Source organism: Mustela nigripes, chromosome 3 (genome assembly GCF_022355385.1).
Source record: "Mustela nigripes isolate SB6536 chromosome 3, MUSNIG.SB6536, whole genome shotgun sequence".
Classification (NCBI taxonomy): Eukaryota; Metazoa; Chordata; class Mammalia; order Carnivora; family Mustelidae; genus Mustela; species Mustela nigripes.
The window spans coordinates 131,984,376-132,003,618 of record NC_081559.1 but is presented as its reverse complement, the minus strand read 5'-3'; the positions used below and the strand labels follow the sequence as shown (position 1 = coordinate 132,003,618).

The 19,243-nt window shown below is 40.0% G+C and overlaps 2 protein-coding genes across 4 annotated transcripts in view; one reads left to right on the top strand and one right to left on the bottom strand.

The window, feature by feature from the left end:
• CRH (corticotropin releasing hormone) overlaps positions 1–8,572 on the top strand; it is a 102,605-nt gene extending 94,033 nt beyond the window's left edge. For both annotated transcript variants that reach the window (XM_059392866.1, XM_059392867.1), the window contains 2 exons: positions 5,900–6,203; positions 6,951–8,572. In XM_059392866.1, coding sequence (XP_059248849.1) covers positions 6,965–7,555 — 591 coding nt within the window. In that variant the 5' untranslated portion in view covers positions 5,900–6,203; positions 6,951–6,964 and the 3' untranslated portion in view covers positions 7,556–8,572. The remainder of the gene's footprint in view (positions 1–5,899; positions 6,204–6,950) is intronic.
• Positions 8,573–8,946: 374 nt separating this feature from the next.
• The window catches only part of TRIM55 (tripartite motif containing 55), a 54,597-nt gene continuing 44,300 nt past the window's right edge, over positions 8,947–19,243 (bottom strand). For both annotated transcript variants that reach the window (XM_059392865.1, XM_059392864.1), the window contains one exon: positions 8,947–9,950. In XM_059392865.1, the coding sequence (XP_059248848.1) occupies positions 9,828–9,950 (123 nt within the window). In that variant the 3' untranslated portion in view covers positions 8,947–9,827. The remainder of the gene's footprint in view (positions 9,951–19,243) is intronic.

Genomic DNA, 19,243 nt, shown 5'->3' with positions numbered 1-19,243 from the left:
ATGTTGAAGTTCTTACCACCACCACTCCCCACCGCTGTACCTCAAAATGTGACTATATTTGGAGATAAGGCCTTTAAAGAGGTAATTAAAGTAAAATGAGGTTATATGGATGGGCCTTCATCCAGTATAAGAGGTGTCCTTGTAAGAAGATGAGATTAAGACATATACGCAGATGAAAGACCATGTGAAGTCACAGGAAGAAGATGGCCATCTGCAAGACAAGGAAATAGGCCTCAGAAGAAGTCAGCCTTGCTGACACCTTAATCTTGGACTTTTAGCCTCTGGAGATGTGAAAAAATAAATTTCTCTTTAAACCACCCAGTCTATGGCACTTTGTGTTGGCAGTTTTAACAAACTAATACATAAATTTTCCTCAATTGAAGTTGAATAGTGTCACAGTAAAGTTTTCTATAATTTAACACTGATGGATATTACATCCCACAGTATTGACTGTTTTGCTGTCTTTCTAATCACCCTAAATGGAAGGCTGCTTGATAACAAGGTCCTTGTTCTTCATAGATAGCTCCCAGCTAGCTTTGTGTCACCTAATTCTTAAATGTGAGAGAACCACCATTTATACAAAGGTTACCTTAAGGGATTTAAGGGAAGTCTCCAACATAAAATAGAGAAGCCAAAGTAAATAAATTTTTTTTAATGACCATAGATGGAATAGATGATTTAGAGAAAGAAGACTAATTTTCCTAGTTAATATTCTTAAAGAAATTTGACAAGAGATTATACTGTAAAGCAAAAATAAAGGCTATGAAGAAAGGATGGAGAAAGAATAAAAGGCCTGGAAATTGAATATATGGCTATAAAATAAAACTTACTGAGGAGTTGGAGGATATTTAGGAGTCCTCCCAAAAAGTAGAAAACAAACAAACAAAAAAAAGAGTCTTAAAAAGAGAGAATATAATGAACAGAGAGGACCAACAGGGAAGGTACATCTTACAATGAAAGTCCCAGAAAGAAAGAACAGAAAATGGAAAAAAAAAAACATAAAAATAATACAGGAAATTTTTAAACACTTAAAGAACAAGAATCCCCAAATTCAAATAAATAAATTTCAGAATATCAGCAACAAAGAGAAAATACAAAAATCTTCAAGTGTGAATGAGAGGGAAAAGGGTCCTACATAGAAATGAGAATCAGAATAAATTGGATTTTTTTTATCAGCAACATTGGATGATAAAACACAGGGAACCATACTTTCAAAGTCCTACGGGAAGATTGTGTTCAACCTGGAATTATGTACCTTGCTAAAGTATCATTGAAAGCAATTATATGAATAAAATAAAATCATTTTCAGAAATGCAAGAAGTCAGAAAATCTACTTACCATACATCCTTTCTTAGAAAGCTAACTGTGGATGTGCTCCAGCAAAATACACTCAGAAATCAGGAAGAAATAAAACATGTGGTTCTAGATAATGAATTTAATTGAGAATTGAATTTTGTGCACCAGATTTAGAAAGTAACCAGTCTAAAGCGGGATGTCATAGTGCTCAAGGGGAGGGGTCTTAAATAGAAGGGGAGGCTTGATAAGATTGTCATGATAGAAAATAGGGAGGGGGACAAAATTAAGAGAGTAATTCTAGGAAAAATCAGACTGTTGAATATGAAAAAAGATGATTTGGTAAAACAAAAACAAGAAAGGAGATATAATCAGAGTCTATGACTTTGTTATGCAGCAAACAACTTTTACATAGTCAATGGTTAAAAACCTGTATTACTGTTTGATTTTTAGATCAATCTATAATCAAAACACTGAAGACTTAACTACGGTTATAAAAAGATTAACACTGACAACCTAGAAGTAAAAGTACAGAGGAGAGAGCCTGGGAGATCAAGATGCAGGAGGCTGAAAAGCTGAAGTGATACTAATATTCTCGTTACCATCTGGAAGTTAAGAGATATTATTTATATTTGAAAGATCAGAAAATGATTCTGTAGATGTAGTACCTAAAGGTACAAGGACAAGGTGTAGAAGAAAAATTACAAAGCAGGTCATTAGTATGGTGATCTAAAATGAGGAATGTATAGAAATTGTGGTACATCTCCTTCAGTCAATAAAATGGATGTTATTTAGATATAGGAAATTACTTGAGGTATTTAAAAAAAAAAAGCAGACTGCAAAATTTTATAAAATGTTCATCTAGTTATTTTTTGATCGGTGGCTTATGGGTCATTTTCTATACTTCATTCAACACATTTTCTGTAGTTCATCTATGTAGAAGGTGTGTTGGTTATCTACTGTGTTTTGGCACTGTGCTAGGGCTGTGAGTATTGAATATGGAAGTTTATAAAGACAATCAAGTCTCTGCCACACAGCTTATAGTCCAGAAAGGAAGACATATTTACCAGTAACTATTTAAAAATGTGAACTCTATGATGAAGGACATTCATGATGTTAGGAGAGCACTGAGCACAGATCCTAAGCCTAATTTAGGAATCTGGAAAAGATTCCTTCAACCAATAACTTTTATGTTTTAAATAAGAGAGATTATTTTCTTTTTTAAAGCAGAGATTCAAAATTGGAAGCATATTATTATCTCAATTACATAAATGTATGTGTCAGGAAAAATTCTCAAGGGACACAAAATATTAACTGAGATTATCTGTCAATTTTGGAATTGAGGAATCTTACATTCTTCTTTATATTTTCCTGATTTTTCCAAATTTCTACAAGGGATAAGTAGCTTTGATAATAGAAGTTATCATTAGTGGTAAAGCAGTTAGGTAGTTGTGCTATTTGAGATCCTTTCCCTAGTCCTACCTATGGAAGCTGAAGGCAGTTACTAACATATCTGAAGCACAAACAGTTACCAAAACATCTGTCTACCCTAGACTTTTTAAAAGACTGTCATTGGAGATGGTAGATTCCTTTCAGCAAATGTTTCAGTTAGCAAACTTGGAGACTGTCTTTGTTTGCCATGAATTTTGCTAATAGTAGCACATGTTAGGATGTTCCTCAAAAGTGCAAGGAGATGCAGATGCCAAGGATAAACCCAGCAGTTCTATTATATCTGATATTTCTTTATTAATTGGGCTACTGTGCCATGTCTTTAAAAATTTAACTATATCCTATAGTATATTTTTACTGAAAAAATGTGGTTTAAAATGTAAAGTAATCACTATTTTTATGCCCATGTTCCTTGGCTTGTGTTTTTAGGTTCTAAAAGCATTTAAATTGGTTCTCCAGTGACTAGTTACTCCTACATGTAGGATCAGATCTATCAGTGGTGATTTTTATGGACTTGGACATTCAGTTTACTGCACATATAAGTCCTCTGCATCATATTATTTCTCCAGTCACACATTTATATAATTATTTTGAGAACCACAGAACTCTGTATTTTATCCAAAGATCCCTTTTCTCCAACATGAACTAAGGTGGGAGATCAAACTAATGCATTGTAAATTGGCAATACATTTTAAAGCCTCACATTATAATACAAGATTCAGCTGAAAGGTAAATTGCAGTGTGTGCACCCAGAGATTTAAGATGAAGTGCTGGGGCATCAGTATGCAAAGACAATCTCTGTGGTCTCATGCCTTAGGAGATTTCTTAATAAAAGAAAGTTTAGGATTGGTGTGTGAATGTTTCACTTTATCTAACTTTATTTTCTCATGTCTATTTGTTTGTGTGTTTCCTAGAAAAGGGGGAGGTTCAAAAGGTATTGTTATGTTACAGAAATAGTACAGGCTGCTAGTCAAAAGAACTGGATTCTAATTCTAACTTTATCTCTAACTAGGTAAGTCACCAGAGGTTATCTTTGGTTTTCATTTAAACGGAATGATCTCTTCAAGTCAGTGATTTGATGAGATCTTACTTTTGGATTAATCACTGAGTAAGGGCTGTTCTACCCAGTTCCTCCTCCTCTGGGATCCAGGCCTTTTGTCCTCACCCTATTCAGAGCAACTGTCCCCACCAACTACCTACTCCAGGAAAATTTGACAGCAAGAATTCAACAGTGATGAGGGAGCTATACTAAAACATCCTTCATATGGCCCAAAGGAGAGAGATCTGAAGGGATGTAGGGTTAGTCAGAGTCCAAAATGTATATCTTCTCTGGAGGAACCTCTCAGGACTTCCCAGCTAAACTCATGGTCTTATCCTTTTCCTAGTTCTTTTTCTGTATCCATTTACCTGAATTTCCAAATCTACTTCTACCTCCAGATTGACCTCAAAGCTGATTCTGCCACTGGGGACAGTAAAGGGGTCATAAAGGAAATTAAACAAAAAGTTAAGTTCCACTCAAAGGGAAAAAAAAAGCTCACAGTAACAAAAAACAAGGTTCTGTATGCCCCCATCAACATAAAACACTGCTTCCCTATAGAAGCTCAACCTTTTTCTATAATTCTCATTTTCCATTAACAACCTACGTATTTCCCAGAAGACACGTCTTTGTTCTCTTATGTACATTTCATCTAAAAGTATGTTCCATAGCACAATGATCCAACTATAGGCTGAATTCTCTGGAAACTGCCAGCATTTCTCTTTCTACCTTCCTTTTGTTTGTAAGAGCAGTTGTGGATTAGTATAGACCCAAAATGGGAGTTGAAATATGTATTGCATCTTTTATCATGTAGCTACAAAAAAAGCAGCAGGGCTAACCAGAAATGAGCAACAGGAGATTTCTGATAAATAACTCATGGTTATCTAGAAGCTGAATTAAATCACAGACACCAGAATTTGGAATTTCATTTTGAACTGCAAAATTAGAGGTAACAGCCTCCTACTTATATGATAGTGTCAATTTAATTTGAAATTTGAGTATGGTTTTACAAGCTTAGCATTACATTCTGTGGTAGCAGAGAGCATTTATGTATTTATCAGGTTTCCATGCATTTAAATTTGGAAAAAAAAGATGATTAAGAAAAAAAACCAACAACAATCTGGGTGTCCCTGTTGGATACTATAATGGATGTTAATAGTATTTAGAAATAAAATGAATGAGATTACCTTTTTATGGGCTCAATATTTATCAGTGAAAAGTGCAGAAGATGAATTCAGCCCTATTATCAGGCAGCTTGAGCCTTTCCCAATATAAAACCGGAAGTTAGAATGAATGCTTCTTTCATTGGGTTTGCATCAGGTAGACCAAATGAAGATTGTATAACTCATACACCGCTCACAAATCCTTTCTCTAATTTGAGAATAAGAAAATCCATTATTAATTTTGGATTCTGACAGGAGAGACAAAGAGGGAGCAGAGAAGTTCTGGGGGAATTTAAAATCTCACTACATTCCCAACTGACCCTAGTTTGGGCCACTTCATTATGGAAAGCAGCTCCGGCCAATCATTTTTTTTTTAAACTTGAGCCTCATTTCAAGAGACTCATTGGTCTTGTTTCTGCAGACTCATAATTCCTTTATTTGCTCTTGGGAAGAAAAAGCAGGTAGAGGCTTAAAAGCTAGATATCCCCACAATCCTATCTACTTGTTCATTATTCTTAACCAGGCAGAAAGTTGATGCAACACCTGTCTCTAGCAAAGGATTATTTTCAGATACAGAGGTGTTGCCAGAGACAACTGGTCAGAGAAGTTAGGAGGGAGAGGAAAGAGGAGGATCCAGATCCAACCCTTAGAACTGGTTGCTGCTTTCTCCATAGGACTGTGCATTGATGGACCTCCTGTCCCTCGCACTTTCTTTTTCCCCTCCCCTCTCATTCGATGTCCTTCTGACCCCGAATTCGACCTTTCATAGTAAGAGATCAGTATGTTTTCACACTTGGGAAATCTCATTCAAGAATTTTTGTCAATGGACAAGTCATAAGAAGCCCTTCCATTTTAGGGCTCATTGACGTCACCAAGGAGGCGATAAATATCTGTTGATATAATTGGATGTGAGATTCAGTGTTGAGATAGCAAAACTCTGCCCCTCGTTCTCTGGCAGGGCCCTATGATTTATGCAGGAGCAGAGGCAGCACGCAATCGAGCTGTCAAGAGAGCGTCAGCTTATTAGGCAAATGCTGCGTGGTTTCTGAAGAGGGTCGACGCTATAAAATCCCACTCCAGGCTCTGTTGTGGAGAAACTCAGAGCCCAAGTCCGTTGAGAGACTGAAGAGAAAGATAAGAGGGGAAGAAAAAGAGAGTGAGGACAGAAAGGCGAAGGGAAGAAAACCCCTGAAAAAGCCCCGCAGACGTCCCTCTGCAGAGAGGCGGCAGCGCCCCACTCACCTGCAGAAGCACCTCACAAGGTAGGGAGTGCTTAGACGGAAACGCGCCTCCAACTTTGCATTGCCTAAACTGCCATGGTGTGCGCGGCGGAGCCGGGTGTCCCTTTGAGAGTATGTGTGTGAGTGTGAGTGTGTGTGCGCCTGTGTGTGTGCGTGTGTGTGTTTGCTGACTGTGCTTCAAGATTCCGGTAGTAGCCGGGATGTGTCAAAAGCAAACTTAGACGGCTGCTACCAATTACTCCTCGCTGGCCTTGTAGACGAGTTCCCGCCATCGATCTCGACCCCCGAGAGAAGGACGCAAGGGCTGGGATGGAGAAAAAGGAGGAGGAGGCAGCAGTTCTCAATTTGGAGGACAACGCTGAAAGATCCGGAGAGGGCGGGGTGGGGGTGGGGGTGAGATCTAAAATTTGTAGATCTTCTCTAGAGTTCGGGGAATCGGTTTTGGGGATCATTAGAAAGGGGGCTCAGAGACCCTTCGAGGGTCTCGGAAGAAGGGTCACTCCAGCCCGACGAGGGGCTGAGCTTTAGTGCTGAGCCCTGTAGGCATCCCCTTTCCTGAAACCACCCCCCGCCCCAGCTCACTCCAACTCTAGAAGTCCTAGTTCGAGAGCTTCAGCACCGCGGACAGTGCCTGCCTGAACCCCCAAGGCACGTCTGTGTGTATCCGGTAGAAAGACCCCAAGCGCACCTCCCATTTGAGCTAAACTCTGACCAACTCTTTCTTTCTCTCTTCTCTCATTCCTCTCTCCGCCCACCTCTGTGCCGCAGCGAGCGCCCCTACCATGCGGCTGCCGCTGCTCTTGTCCGCGGGCGTCTTGCTGGTGGCTCTCCTGCCCTGCCCGCCATGCAGGGCCCTCCTCAGCCGGGGGCCCATCCCAGGCGCCCGGCAGGCCCCGCAGCACCCCCAGCGCCTGGATTTCTTCCAGCTGCCGCAGCAACCCCAGCAGCCCCAACAGCCGCAGGCTCGGCCCGTCCTGCTCCGCATGGGGGAGGAATATTTCCTCCGCCTGGGTAACCTCAACAAGAGCCCCGCTGCTCCCCTCTTGCCCGCCTCTTCACCTGTCGCTGGCGGCAGCGGCAGCCGCCTTTCGCCGGACGAGGCGGCTGCCAACTTTTTCCGCGCTTTGCTGCAGCAGCTGCCGCTGCCCCGGCGCCCGCTCGACAGCCCCGCAGGTCCCGCCGAGCGCAGAGCCGAGAACGCCCTCGGCAGCCGCCAGGAGACACCGGAGAGGGAGAGGCGATCCGAGGAACCTCCCATCTCGCTGGATCTCACCTTCCACCTCTTACGAGAAGTCTTGGAAATGGCCAGGGCTGAGCAGTTAGCGCAGCAAGCTCACAGCAACAGGAAACTGATGGAGATAATTGGGAAATAAAACGGTGCGTTTGGCCAAAAAGATGCAGCATTTAGCACACACACACAAAAAAAAAATGAAAAAAAAATTAATAAAGTATCCTGTATCATCGCATTGCTCTAATACCATTTGTTTATTTTTTTATAGCTTGAAGCCTAGCCGATATACAGCGAGAGAGCCTATACTCCTTAATTAGCATGCACAAACTGTATTCACGTGCAGTAACAGCAACAAAATGTTATTTGTATTGTCTACTCTGAGTTTCCATTTCCAGGTGTCTTTAATGGTGTTTAGAAAGTATAGACCCAGAAGGAAATGTTTTGAAGCAGACAGAAGTCACCCAATTTATTTTGTTGTGGTCTGAGCCAAAGAGAATGTCATTCTCTTGGGTGGGTGAAACAAAATCTGTAAGCTCTTTGAATCAACCTTTCCTTGTAAACGTTTCGGTAATAAAACATCTTTCCAATCCTTGGTCAATTTGGTTGTGTAAGAGAATGTTGAATATTTATATTTTTAATAAAAGCTGCAAAGATAATGGTGACTTTATTTTTCCTTTTCCATGTTCGTAGGAGTAAAGCTCTCAGCTACTGGCTTTCTTCACCCTGACTTCAGCACAAGAGAAAGCAAAACTCCTTGCATTAATTTCCTACTAAAAATGCAAACATACACCAGTGGCTTACACAGATACTGCAATTGCCTCTCTGTACGTCAGATTACACCTCTGAGGTTAAGTTAAAATAATTTGGGAAATTTCTTCCAACTTTAAGACTTGATAATTCTATGAATAGGAGATCAATTCATAATGGAAATAATAATTAACCCTGATTAACTATAAAATGTTAAATAATTGTAGAGGACAGGGAAAGAGGAAAGGCAAAGAGGAGAGAGGTTTGCAAGGCATTCCTCCAAACTATAGGGCCAACACTGCTTGTTTTTTGTTTTTGTTATGAGAAAGACTCACTTTATCAAGCTACTATTTGGTACCAAAGATATACTTTTTCTATGCTATTTCAGTGCCCACTTTTAATAGGAGAAACTTGAAAGCTTCTCTACTTAAAGCAACGAATTTAATTGCTATAAAATGGCACTTGGGAAAATGTTTTAAATAAAAAATATTTTGACTTTAATAACTTCACAAATGCTCTTCTCATTTATGTCTATACCAATCCTCATCACTGTAATTTTTAAGAATATAAACTGTGCATTTTGAAAATGGAACAGGCACATCCAATTAGTTCTACAGTGCATTTATCTTTGGTAGTTGAGTTATAACTTAAAAAAAATTCAGTTGAATGTATAATAATCTGAAATTAATTTGGATGTATGAAGATGCTTCTTCCCTTGGGACCCTTTGAAGACACTTGACTAACATATTAATAGGATCACATGAAACACTGAATAAATCATTATAAGACTAAGTTGTTAAAAACAACATTTATTTAAGAGTTCATACAGAATAAAGTAATACTTTTGAAAGAGGCATTATGGTGGGACAAATAAATCAGGATTTAAGTATATATATGTATTTTAAATATGTATTGTGTGTGTATAGATATTTAAATACACACAGTTATTCTATGGTTCACCAGGTTTTGTGCCTCAGTAGATACATAATAGACAGTTCCTGTTGGAAATTCTTTTTTAATTCAAATGCTTGATATCTGCACATCTAACTAAGTTGAGAAAAATTCACCAGAAATGTCTTAGGCTTTCAGCCTTCTGGACTAAGAAGTGTCACCAGAGCTAAGGAACATTTCTGGATATACCTCAGTGACATCTGTTATGGAAAAGAGGAAACCTTTGTAAAATGTTTCATATCTTTGGTCAATGATTTACCTTTTGTCCATATATTGATAAATCAGTCACTTCTGAATTAACACTGAATTTCACTGACCAACTGCAATGTTAAAGAAGAAGAAAGAGAGAGCTACTATATTATAACAAAAGCCAGTGCCTATTAGAGACAATAGTGTAGTGCACACTTTTTTTTACACTTGCCACTTGTTACAGACACACACATGTATCACACCTACATACTCTTCATAATGTTTCCCACACAATAAAAGATTTGCATAAGGTCAAGTTTCTTTTTTCCAATACTTTCAGCAACTGTTTTCTCAAAATTGTTTTCCCTCTGGAAAGTCATCTGGAATTAAAGGGTTTCTTCTTTTTTTTGCAGAAATCCTGTTCAGAGGTCCCTTTCATCACCTGCATCATATTAATTTCACCTAGGTTCCCTGCTGCTGGTGTGCATCTCAGCCAGGCAGACAAAGGGCAGCAGTTGGAATGAACATCATTCACTCAGGGAGTTCAACCAGGAAAAGGAGAAGACATGACGGGCTGGCTCAGAATCAGCTCCGTTCCCACTCCCTGAAGCTGCGGCCTGTACCTGGAGGGGAGGGTCCTCAAATCCAATCTGCAACAGAAGAAAATCTGGATCAGAGGAAGAAGAGCCTAGTCCTTTTGGGTTGGTCCAGTCACTTTTCTACTTGGGAGAAAGGATAATAATAATAATTATTATATAGAACATAATTATTATTAGGGATGGAAAGCAAGCTCAGGCTGTCTTGGCTACGGCCAAGAGCCATGAAAATAATTCACACTCATGATCCCAAAAGGGGCAGCAGTAATGCATGCAGTGGAAGGAAGTTCTTGGGAAAGGGTCCAGGCTATTTTTTTTAAGTTCACATATATATGATTTACTAAGCCAAAAGTGGCATTGAACTAATAGGAACTTGTGTTTAAAAAGTCCTCAGTGTACAACATGATGACTATAGTTAACACCGCTGTCTGACATATTTGAAAGTTGTTAAGGAGATCCTAAGAGTTTTCATCACAAGGGAAAAAAACACACTTTTTTCTTTTTGGCATCTATATGAATTGGTGGATGTTAACTAAACTTACTGTGGTCATCATTTCATAATATATGTTAAGTCAAATCACTTACACTTTAAACTTATACAGTGCTGTATATTATATATTTATATGTAAATAGTATATTTTTTGCAAAGCGGCAAGCTTAGTTTTGAACAAATCGTGAATGAAAGGACTTTTTTTTTTTCTCTAGGCAATAACATCTAATGACATCAAAATTTCTAAAGAGATATCTATTTTTTATATAGATAGCTCCATAAAAGGTATCTATCCTTTATAGATACCAGACAGATACCATTGTGATTTTGAGTAATTGACCAATCTAATATCGTAAGTGAAATTAATTTTTATTGTTTTGAGTTGAAAAAAAATGATGAAATGGGAGACAATCATACAGGAGTCTTGCTGAAATGCAATTTGATGTGTATACTCAGACTCCTTACATTTAAAGGTACTTTGACAAACACAGCTCCTCCTAGAGCTACGGAAGATGGCCTAACAAATTCTGATGACTTCACTGGTAAAATTATCCTGCTGGATTAGAATGGCACTGATTTCAAAGCAATGAGGTAGGCACATGCATTCAATGCAGAAGCCCGGGGTGATTTTGTGAAGCTGCTGCATGAATGGACGATAGAAAGCTGACATGACAAAGCAGAATTTTGGTAAGTATGCTGTGTTGTTGCCACTTAAAATAGTTTAGAGTGAAAATGAGTGCTTTTCCTGCACCTTCCCAGATTTTACCGTAAATATGTGTTTTAGGGTAATGTTTCAAGTTCAGTAAAATTGTCCCAAGTCTTTATGGTTCGGGGATTTTCCTTCCACCTGCCATGTTGTTCCTTAATAGAAAGTTTAGAAAGGCCATGAAATCATACTCAGTTACAGTAGAATAAAATCAAAGCAAGTAGTTTTCCATGAAGGAATAGTTGAGACATCAAGTGAAATTGGGCTTTTTTTTTTTTAAAGGCTACTATTATGCTATTAGATTCTATTTGGTAATGGGTTAGATACCTCTGTGTCCTTGAAGTTGATGTGGAAAAAACAACCTGACAGAACCCTGTGCCCTTTTATGGACATCAAACTATTTTCTTCCCCACTGTAGTCACCTTACTCTAACTAATCCTAAAAACAAAACAAAACAAACAAACAACAACAAAAAGAAACCAAAATAAAACAAAATAAAAAACCACCAAATAAACCCCCAATCCAAGTGATCTGGGCATATCAGTGAGCTGTGGAAGACCTTTTTCTAACCACAATTTTATAGAAGTGAATACTGAATTCTGCCTAAAAATACAGACCACGAGTGTGCATTTTGTAGCCTCTTTTTCTTGAAAGCAGACCCTAATCTAGAGGAATCTTCCATGACAGCTGTTCTGAACTATGTAAAGGGCAAAACTAGTAGCGTAAGGTATTTTCTGTAGAGGGATATAATCTTTGCAAAACTGCTGGTGGCTAACAAACCATTTGATACTGCCTTTGGGATTTGTATATATTTTTGTGCTTCTCTGTACTTGAGAAGAAAATCTGTCTTCCATTGAAAAAGTTCTAGCTGTTAGGACCTTGACAGCTTTCAAAACTTGCTATCAAGTAGTTTAGGTTGCTCCTTTAACATTCCTTGTGTTTTTGTGCAGTTATTAGATTTCCTTCTAAATGATATGGACAGATGCTGTCTTTCAGAGAAGAAAAGCCAGTGTCTGAGTGGTTGCCAAGAGCAGAGATTTATCCTGAGTATTTTCAGGTGGCTACACCATCTTCTTGGTCTTGTTTATGTAAAACTGGGGACCCACCAACTATCTCAGCAAAGATGTTTTATGCCAAGACGTTGAGCCTGGCATAGAATCCTAGACTAGCCACTTACTAAGCTGTATGACTTGGATAAGTCAGTTAACCTCTGACTTAAAAAACTAAGGTTTTTCTTTTTGTAAAAAGAGATGAGACCCTATCTCACAAGGCTGTTGTAAGTACTGAATAAATAAAGTAATACATCTAAAGCACTTTGCACATGCCTCACTTACATTAAGTGTTTTTAAAATGTGCATTTCCTCCTTCCCTCTTCGCCCCTTCCTTCTCCTCCTTCTTTCTTTCCTTTCTTATGTTAGTGAAGAGGCTCCCCTACAATGCAGAATCACCTGGGGACAGCCAATGAGGAACTATATACAAGAGCGGTGACCCCCCCGCTGTGAGGAAAAATGATTATATTTGCAATCATCTTGTCAGAATTGGTTATTATAGGATTTAATTCCTGTGGCATACTGTAATCATGATTATCCATGATCTATCCAGTGTATCTCCAAGTAGCCCAACTTTATATATGGCTCTTTCCTAAAGGAAGAATGAGTTAAAGATTTAGAAACCTCATCTCTATATGAATACAGCCCATTAAATCATAAGCAGACCTTTTTCCTATAGCTGTCCTCAAATAGAATTGTATATATGTATTCCTTTAGGTAGTTTTCCAAATGCTTCTCTATCACAGGAAATGCTATTTCTTGGGAATACAGGTGTTCCATGGAGCTGAACAAAGGATAGAACATGACAAGCACTGAAATTCCCTACCTGCTTTTGTGTTTGTCCTGCATTTCAATCTACTTTGAGATGTATAAAAAGATGAAGAAAGGATTATTAGTCCCTTATTACACTAAATTTTACACATTTTTCTCCAGTAACCAAACTTACAACCATCACCTACCACTCTGCTGTATCACTATGGGGCTTCAGATTATTTGAGAAATGAATTTTAGGCATAAAATAAAAGCAGGAAATGGATTAGGGGGGCAGCATTTTCCCTGTTTCAACTGCGAGATACAGTTCAGTCAAGATCCACAAAAGACCGTAGAGGGGAGTGATATACATTTGCTTAGGAGGAAGGCTATCTTCTTAGATGAACTTGACCAGGAATGCCAGGTATTCATGAATCAGATCCACGCAGAAATAAAATACTTTACTTGGATTTTTTCCCTGTTACTATCAATTTTTTTTTTTGAGAAGAAAAAAATTGTCAGATTATGATACAAGGTTCTTACTCCATCAAAGAGTAGGGCGATGAGAGGTTTTTCCACCCAAAGCTTCATAATGTGTTGGCATCATCCTTATCAAGTGAGGTCATCTAGAATCATTGCTTATTGATGGGGATCAAGGAGCATGCATTCTTCCAGAAGCCTGTGGACATCTGTCTCTGTGCACAGGACCGTTCCAGGTTATGGACTGTGTTTACTTGGTCTGAACTGTGTGGCTTGAGTGGTATCTTGATACAAACTTGAATTAGTTGCAACATTAAAAAATCAGGTGCAAGGATGTGGAGAAAGAGAAGCCCTTGGGCGCTGTTGGTAGGAATGTAAAATGGTGCAGCTGGTATGGAAAACAGTGGGGCACTGCCTCAAAAAATTAAACACAGAATTACCACATAAGCCAGCAAGTCCACCTTTGGGCATATCTCCAAAAGAGTTGAAAGCAGAGACTCATATATGCACACCTATGTTCACAGGAGCACTATTCACAACAGCCAAGAGTGGAAGCAACCCAAGTGTTCATCAATGGATGGACTGGATAACTAAAATGTAGCATATACATATAATAGGATATTATTCAGCTTCATAAAGGAAGAAAATTCTGACACATGCTACAACATGGATGAACCTTGAGGACATTATGCTAAGTGAAATAAACCGGTCACAAAATGACAAATATTCTGTGATTCCACTTACAGAATACAAGAAGTATCTAGAGTAGTCAGACTCATAGAAACACAAAGTAGGATGGAGGTTGCCAGGGACTGGGGGAAGGGGTAGAATGGGGAGTTGTTTTTTAATGGATACAGAGTTTCAGTTTTGCCAGATTAAAAATTCTGGAGATTGGTTGTGCAACAATGTGAATATACTAAGACTACTGAACCAGAAATGGTTAAGATGGTAATTTTTATGTTATGTGGGTTTTACCACAATTAGAAATTAAGAAAAAAAATAGGAGACTTCGCATTAAAATCTGGATATGTGGGTTCTCTTGACAAAGCAGAAATACAGCAGTCCAGCATCTGCATGGAAGAACCCCCACTCCCTGTCCCCTTGGATTGGGTATGCTCTCTCTCTCTCCTGATTTCCATCATGCTCACTACTCCCTTTTGCCTCCTTTGCTGCAAGGCTGGTTTCAGTGGCCCCCCCCTTTTTTTTGTGCTTATATAGTTGCTATGCTCAGATTAAAGAGGAAGGCAAATTAAATCTTGTATTTATGCTTTTATTAACATTTTTCTTTTACCTGGCTTGCTTTTGCATTAATGTTACCTTTGTGGTCTCTAAAGACACACAAACCTGTTGCTCTTAACCGAAGGCTAGTTTTTAGTAGGAAAGCGTCAATGAAAAGAGCATGAAATGCTCAATGGAGTCTTTGGCTTGACTTTTTTTTTTTTTTTTGAAAATTTTATTTATTTGACAGCACAAGTAGGCAGAGCCATAGGCAGAGGAAGAAGGAGAAGCAGGCTCCCTACTGAGCAGAGAGCCCCATGAGGGGCTTAATCCCAGGACCCCAGGATCATAACCTGAGCCCTAACCCACTGTGACTCCCAGGTGCCTCTCTTTGGCTTGATTTTCATGCTAAATGTGATTTTTTTTCTTTTTTTTAAGCCAGCATGCTGCTTGTAGCAAGATTCTTGACAAAGCATGAAACTGCCTTCAGTGCTCAACTGAAGCCAGATGTGTCTGTCCCTGGGCACTTAGCAGAGGGGATCTAACTGGTGCAGTTTAGTGAAATGCTCTTATCCTAGCATGGAGGCAACAGCAGTAGCCCCTTTACCGAAATACATCCTGTACCACATGACCCACTGGACCCAAACCACACAGATGCGTTCCTGATAGTCACTCTTGCACAAGTCTGGGTTCACATTTAAGAGGGAAAATATTTTTTTTAGCTGGCCCAAGTGAAAAGCTGGGCTCTCTGATCAGTAACCAGTGACCTCAGGCTCCTTCAAGGCTGCCCAGAGACTCCAGGAGGTGCCTGCATCTGCTTTTCCCCAAATGATCATTCTTTCTACCACTGATGATCCTGGTCTGTTATATACCTGCCTGTGTTCCATTTCCTCACCTTGTCCAGGTAATAGTAAGGTATCTGATCAACTGAATGACGACTGAGACATTAATGGATGCTGATGGCTTAATGTACACCCCTGCCACATAGCATGGGAATGTCCATGTCTTATCCTGAGGGACAACTATAGTGAACATGGGGGCCATTGTGTCAGACCATTGAAGGGATGTTGGGTTCAGGGAGAAAATTTGTGTCCAAGCCCCAACCCTTGGGCTTCCATCACCTCTCTGCTGCTGTGTATGCCAATCACAAATTCAACCTGAAAGAAGGATCTGGTTATTCCCACCTGTTAAATGCCAGTCCTCCTTGGTCAATTCAAAAGGACCCTTACCCATCTATAATGAAATCCATTTGCCTTAAAAGAATGTGGATAGAAGGGATAAGGCTAGACTTGAGGCTGCAGAGTGGGCAACCACCCTGTTTTTACTCTGAACCTGCTAAGCTGGGTCAGAGAATCAAGGTCAGAGGCTGGGAACAGGTATGAGTAGAATTGCTGAGGTCATGCCTAGAATGTTTAGTCAGAAAGACTAAACTCAAGCACTGGCCTGCTCCTTGCTTAGTATTCCTGAACTGTAGGCCCTTGGATAGCTTAAGCATTATGGATTCCAGACTGGAAAAGAGAATACGTCCAAGAACGTGAACCACGCATCAGTTTCTGAGGTATAACTAGGATGTGGTCTGTAATTCACAGCCAAGGGTCTAAGCCCTGGAAATTCTGCTGGGCAGGTCTTCTACTGCGGGTATTTCTTTCACAGGAATACAGATGTTTCTGCTTGGTGGTGGAGCAACTGAGATGCATTAGGAAGCACAGAGGTGTGTAAATATAGCACACTCTCTGTGAATGCTACAGGAAGAAGAAAATAGGTACACTCCAAAAGAGCTATAGAAGGAAAACACCCACCAAAAGCATTTTTCTTGGGAGGATTTGCAGCTGTACACACTAAGTAAAGGAATGGGTGATGGGCGAGCCTGGGTGGCTCAGCTGGTTAAGGTTCCAACTCGATTTCAGCTCAGGTCATGATCTTGGGGCCCGGGAATCCGGCCCCATGGGTGTCTTTGGACCCTGCACTTTAGGGGGCTGTCTGCTGGAAAGTCTCTTTCCCTCTCCCTCTGTCTTTCCGCACCACACTCCTTCTCTCTTTCTCACTCTGTAAAACAAATCTTTTTTAAAAAGAAAAAGAAGTGGGTGAAGGGGTTTGATTTGGGAGCTTTGCTCCTTGTTAAGGGAAGACCAGAAACCAGAGTAATTTCCTCAGACCTATGAAACAAGAAAAAACTAAATTTACCACTTTTTCTTAACCCAGAGTAAGATTTATGGTGTGTACTGTTTTGTTTTAAACATGGTATTTAGGCATTGATGGGGTCGGGGTGGGGAGCAGGAAGAAGCTAAAACGTTGGTATCACAACCTGACAAACAAAAACCAGCCTTCTCTGATGTGGACCTGATGATTGTGTGTTCAACTGTAGAGTCTGTGTTCTCACCCACCCTGAAAGAAGTACTGAATTACAAAGAACTGCTCATTTGATCATTAATTCCTCCCAGACGGGAGCTTCTCCGCCTTGTGTTAGGCAAATAGGCCAAACAGGTCCTCTTCTAGAGTCTTGGTAATACCATCAGCCTCAGGCTCAAGGAGGCTAGGACCTTGCTCAAAGTAACGCTAATGAGAGTGCTGAGAGAGATTAAGAGTGACCACAAATCCAAAGAGAAAAGCAGCTGCTGTTGAGCGTGTGAGACTCACGGGAAGGGCCAGTTCCAGCGCTGGAAGTCAGATTGGGAGAGGCAGGTTGGTCAGCAGTGTGGGGTGTAACGAAGAACGAGGGTACACCGCCATTGCAACGGTTAGCCACACGCCTGCGAGCAGCGAGGCCTAAAAACGACCTCTCTGCCCCGTGAGTCCGTGCCAGTGCATCAAGAGCTGGGACTCAAAGCAGGGGAGCCCCTATTTTGGCTTAGTCGTCAACCCATGTAAAGTGGGGATTCACTCACTTTTCCTACACGCGAGCTTGGCGGAGGGTATATTGCACGCTAACAGCTCACACTCCGTGGCGGGGCAAGGTGGGGCGGGGCAAGGTGGGGGCGGGGCATGGCGGGGCGGGGCAAGGTGGGGCGTGGCAAGATGGGGCGGGGCAAGGGATCACTGGGCTCTAAGCTCCCGCCTCCTGTAAAATGTGCAAGTCTAACGATTCCTCCTGGACAGGGTTGTTTTGAACTTTGAACGAGAGAACGTCTGTGAAAGACTTTGTAAATGACAAAGCAAGGGACACACAGTAGTGACAGCCCTGTCACGCAGCATCGATTTTTCAGATGCATCAACGTGGTGATGGATTAATTCTTTGTGGATGGCAGTGGGAGAAAAGAAATCCCCAGTATGTGCAATACTAGCAAGGGTCTTGGGTTAAATTAGAATAATAAACAGTTTTAAGACACTGGAAGCAAAATTCAACTAGCTGTAAGAACTCCCCCAGAGAGCTCTCCCTGGAGGCTGCATTAATGTTTTCACGGAATTGTAGGGCTGTAGGCACAGGTTGCCAGGGGAAATGAGTTCATTATACTGCTTACACACAACATGTATTTCCCTCTTTCAAATGGATACATCCATTTTAGCTTCCTGTTAAAATAACCTTTACCAAGGATGCTATTTGATCCTGAGAAATAGAGCCTACAATTTTAGTATAGACATTTTTTGTCCTTTTAGAAAATCCCCCAACTTGACAGTAATTAGGAAGTCACTTTCCCAACAGGAAAAAAAAAAAAAAAAAAAAAAGCCGGAAAAATAATTGCAGTTGAAGAATACAAATGAAAAAGCATTAATAATGTTAATGTAATGGTCTCATTAAAACTTCCTTAAGAAAAATCTTACTCTCTCCTATAGTTTTTTTTCTATGTAAAATGGGCTGCATTTTATTATCATAACTTCTTATAACTGCTAGAGTTATTAAGTCCTGGATGGTGTTATGCAGTAAATATAGGCCAGTCCTGAGCCCTGATCAATTTTCTCTCTATTTTTACCAAGCTTAAATTCCAGCACAGGCAGGGTGCTGGCATATCAGCATTTTGTAAGCTTGAATCTCCTAATTTGTTTAAAAAAAAAAAACAAAAACCCACAAGCCAGTTGCTCTCAGTAGGGATTTCTGTCTGAAAATAATTTGACACCCTGAATCCCTCAATTAAATTTAGAGAACATAGTTAAATTTTCATTCATTTCAGTTTGTTTTGGAAAATTAAATAGATCATTTCAAAGAACATGGGGCCTGTAGTCACACTCATGGGAAATCATGTTCTTGGTCTCCTGCTTAATTTTTTAAAATGTTCTGTAATACCTTGGGAGATTAAATTCACTTGGAAAAGCAGTTTTCCAGCCCTCTAGCGACCAACATCTCTCACCTCTCAGTCTTCAGGTGGCAACTAGAATTAATATTTGCCCTGGAAATCAGAATCAATGGTTTGGTCTTAAAGATCATTTGCATGAAAATGATTTTATCTTTTTGTATGCGACAGCTGTGGAGACCCAGGATTCCACATGGTGCTTTTCCTTGGAACTTTGGCCTAATGTTCATCTTGGTTTAGGAAGATATGAATATCTTCTAGGAGACCAAATCTTGGAATGATGAGAAATTTGATAAGGTCTCAGATCTGAGGACACATATATTGGTTTCTGAGAACCTAGGAGATAAACCCTTCAAGAAGGGAAAAGACTCTGCGAGCCCCTACTTGTTAAACCATAGGCTTCCTTCCTTCCTTCCTTCCTTCCTGCC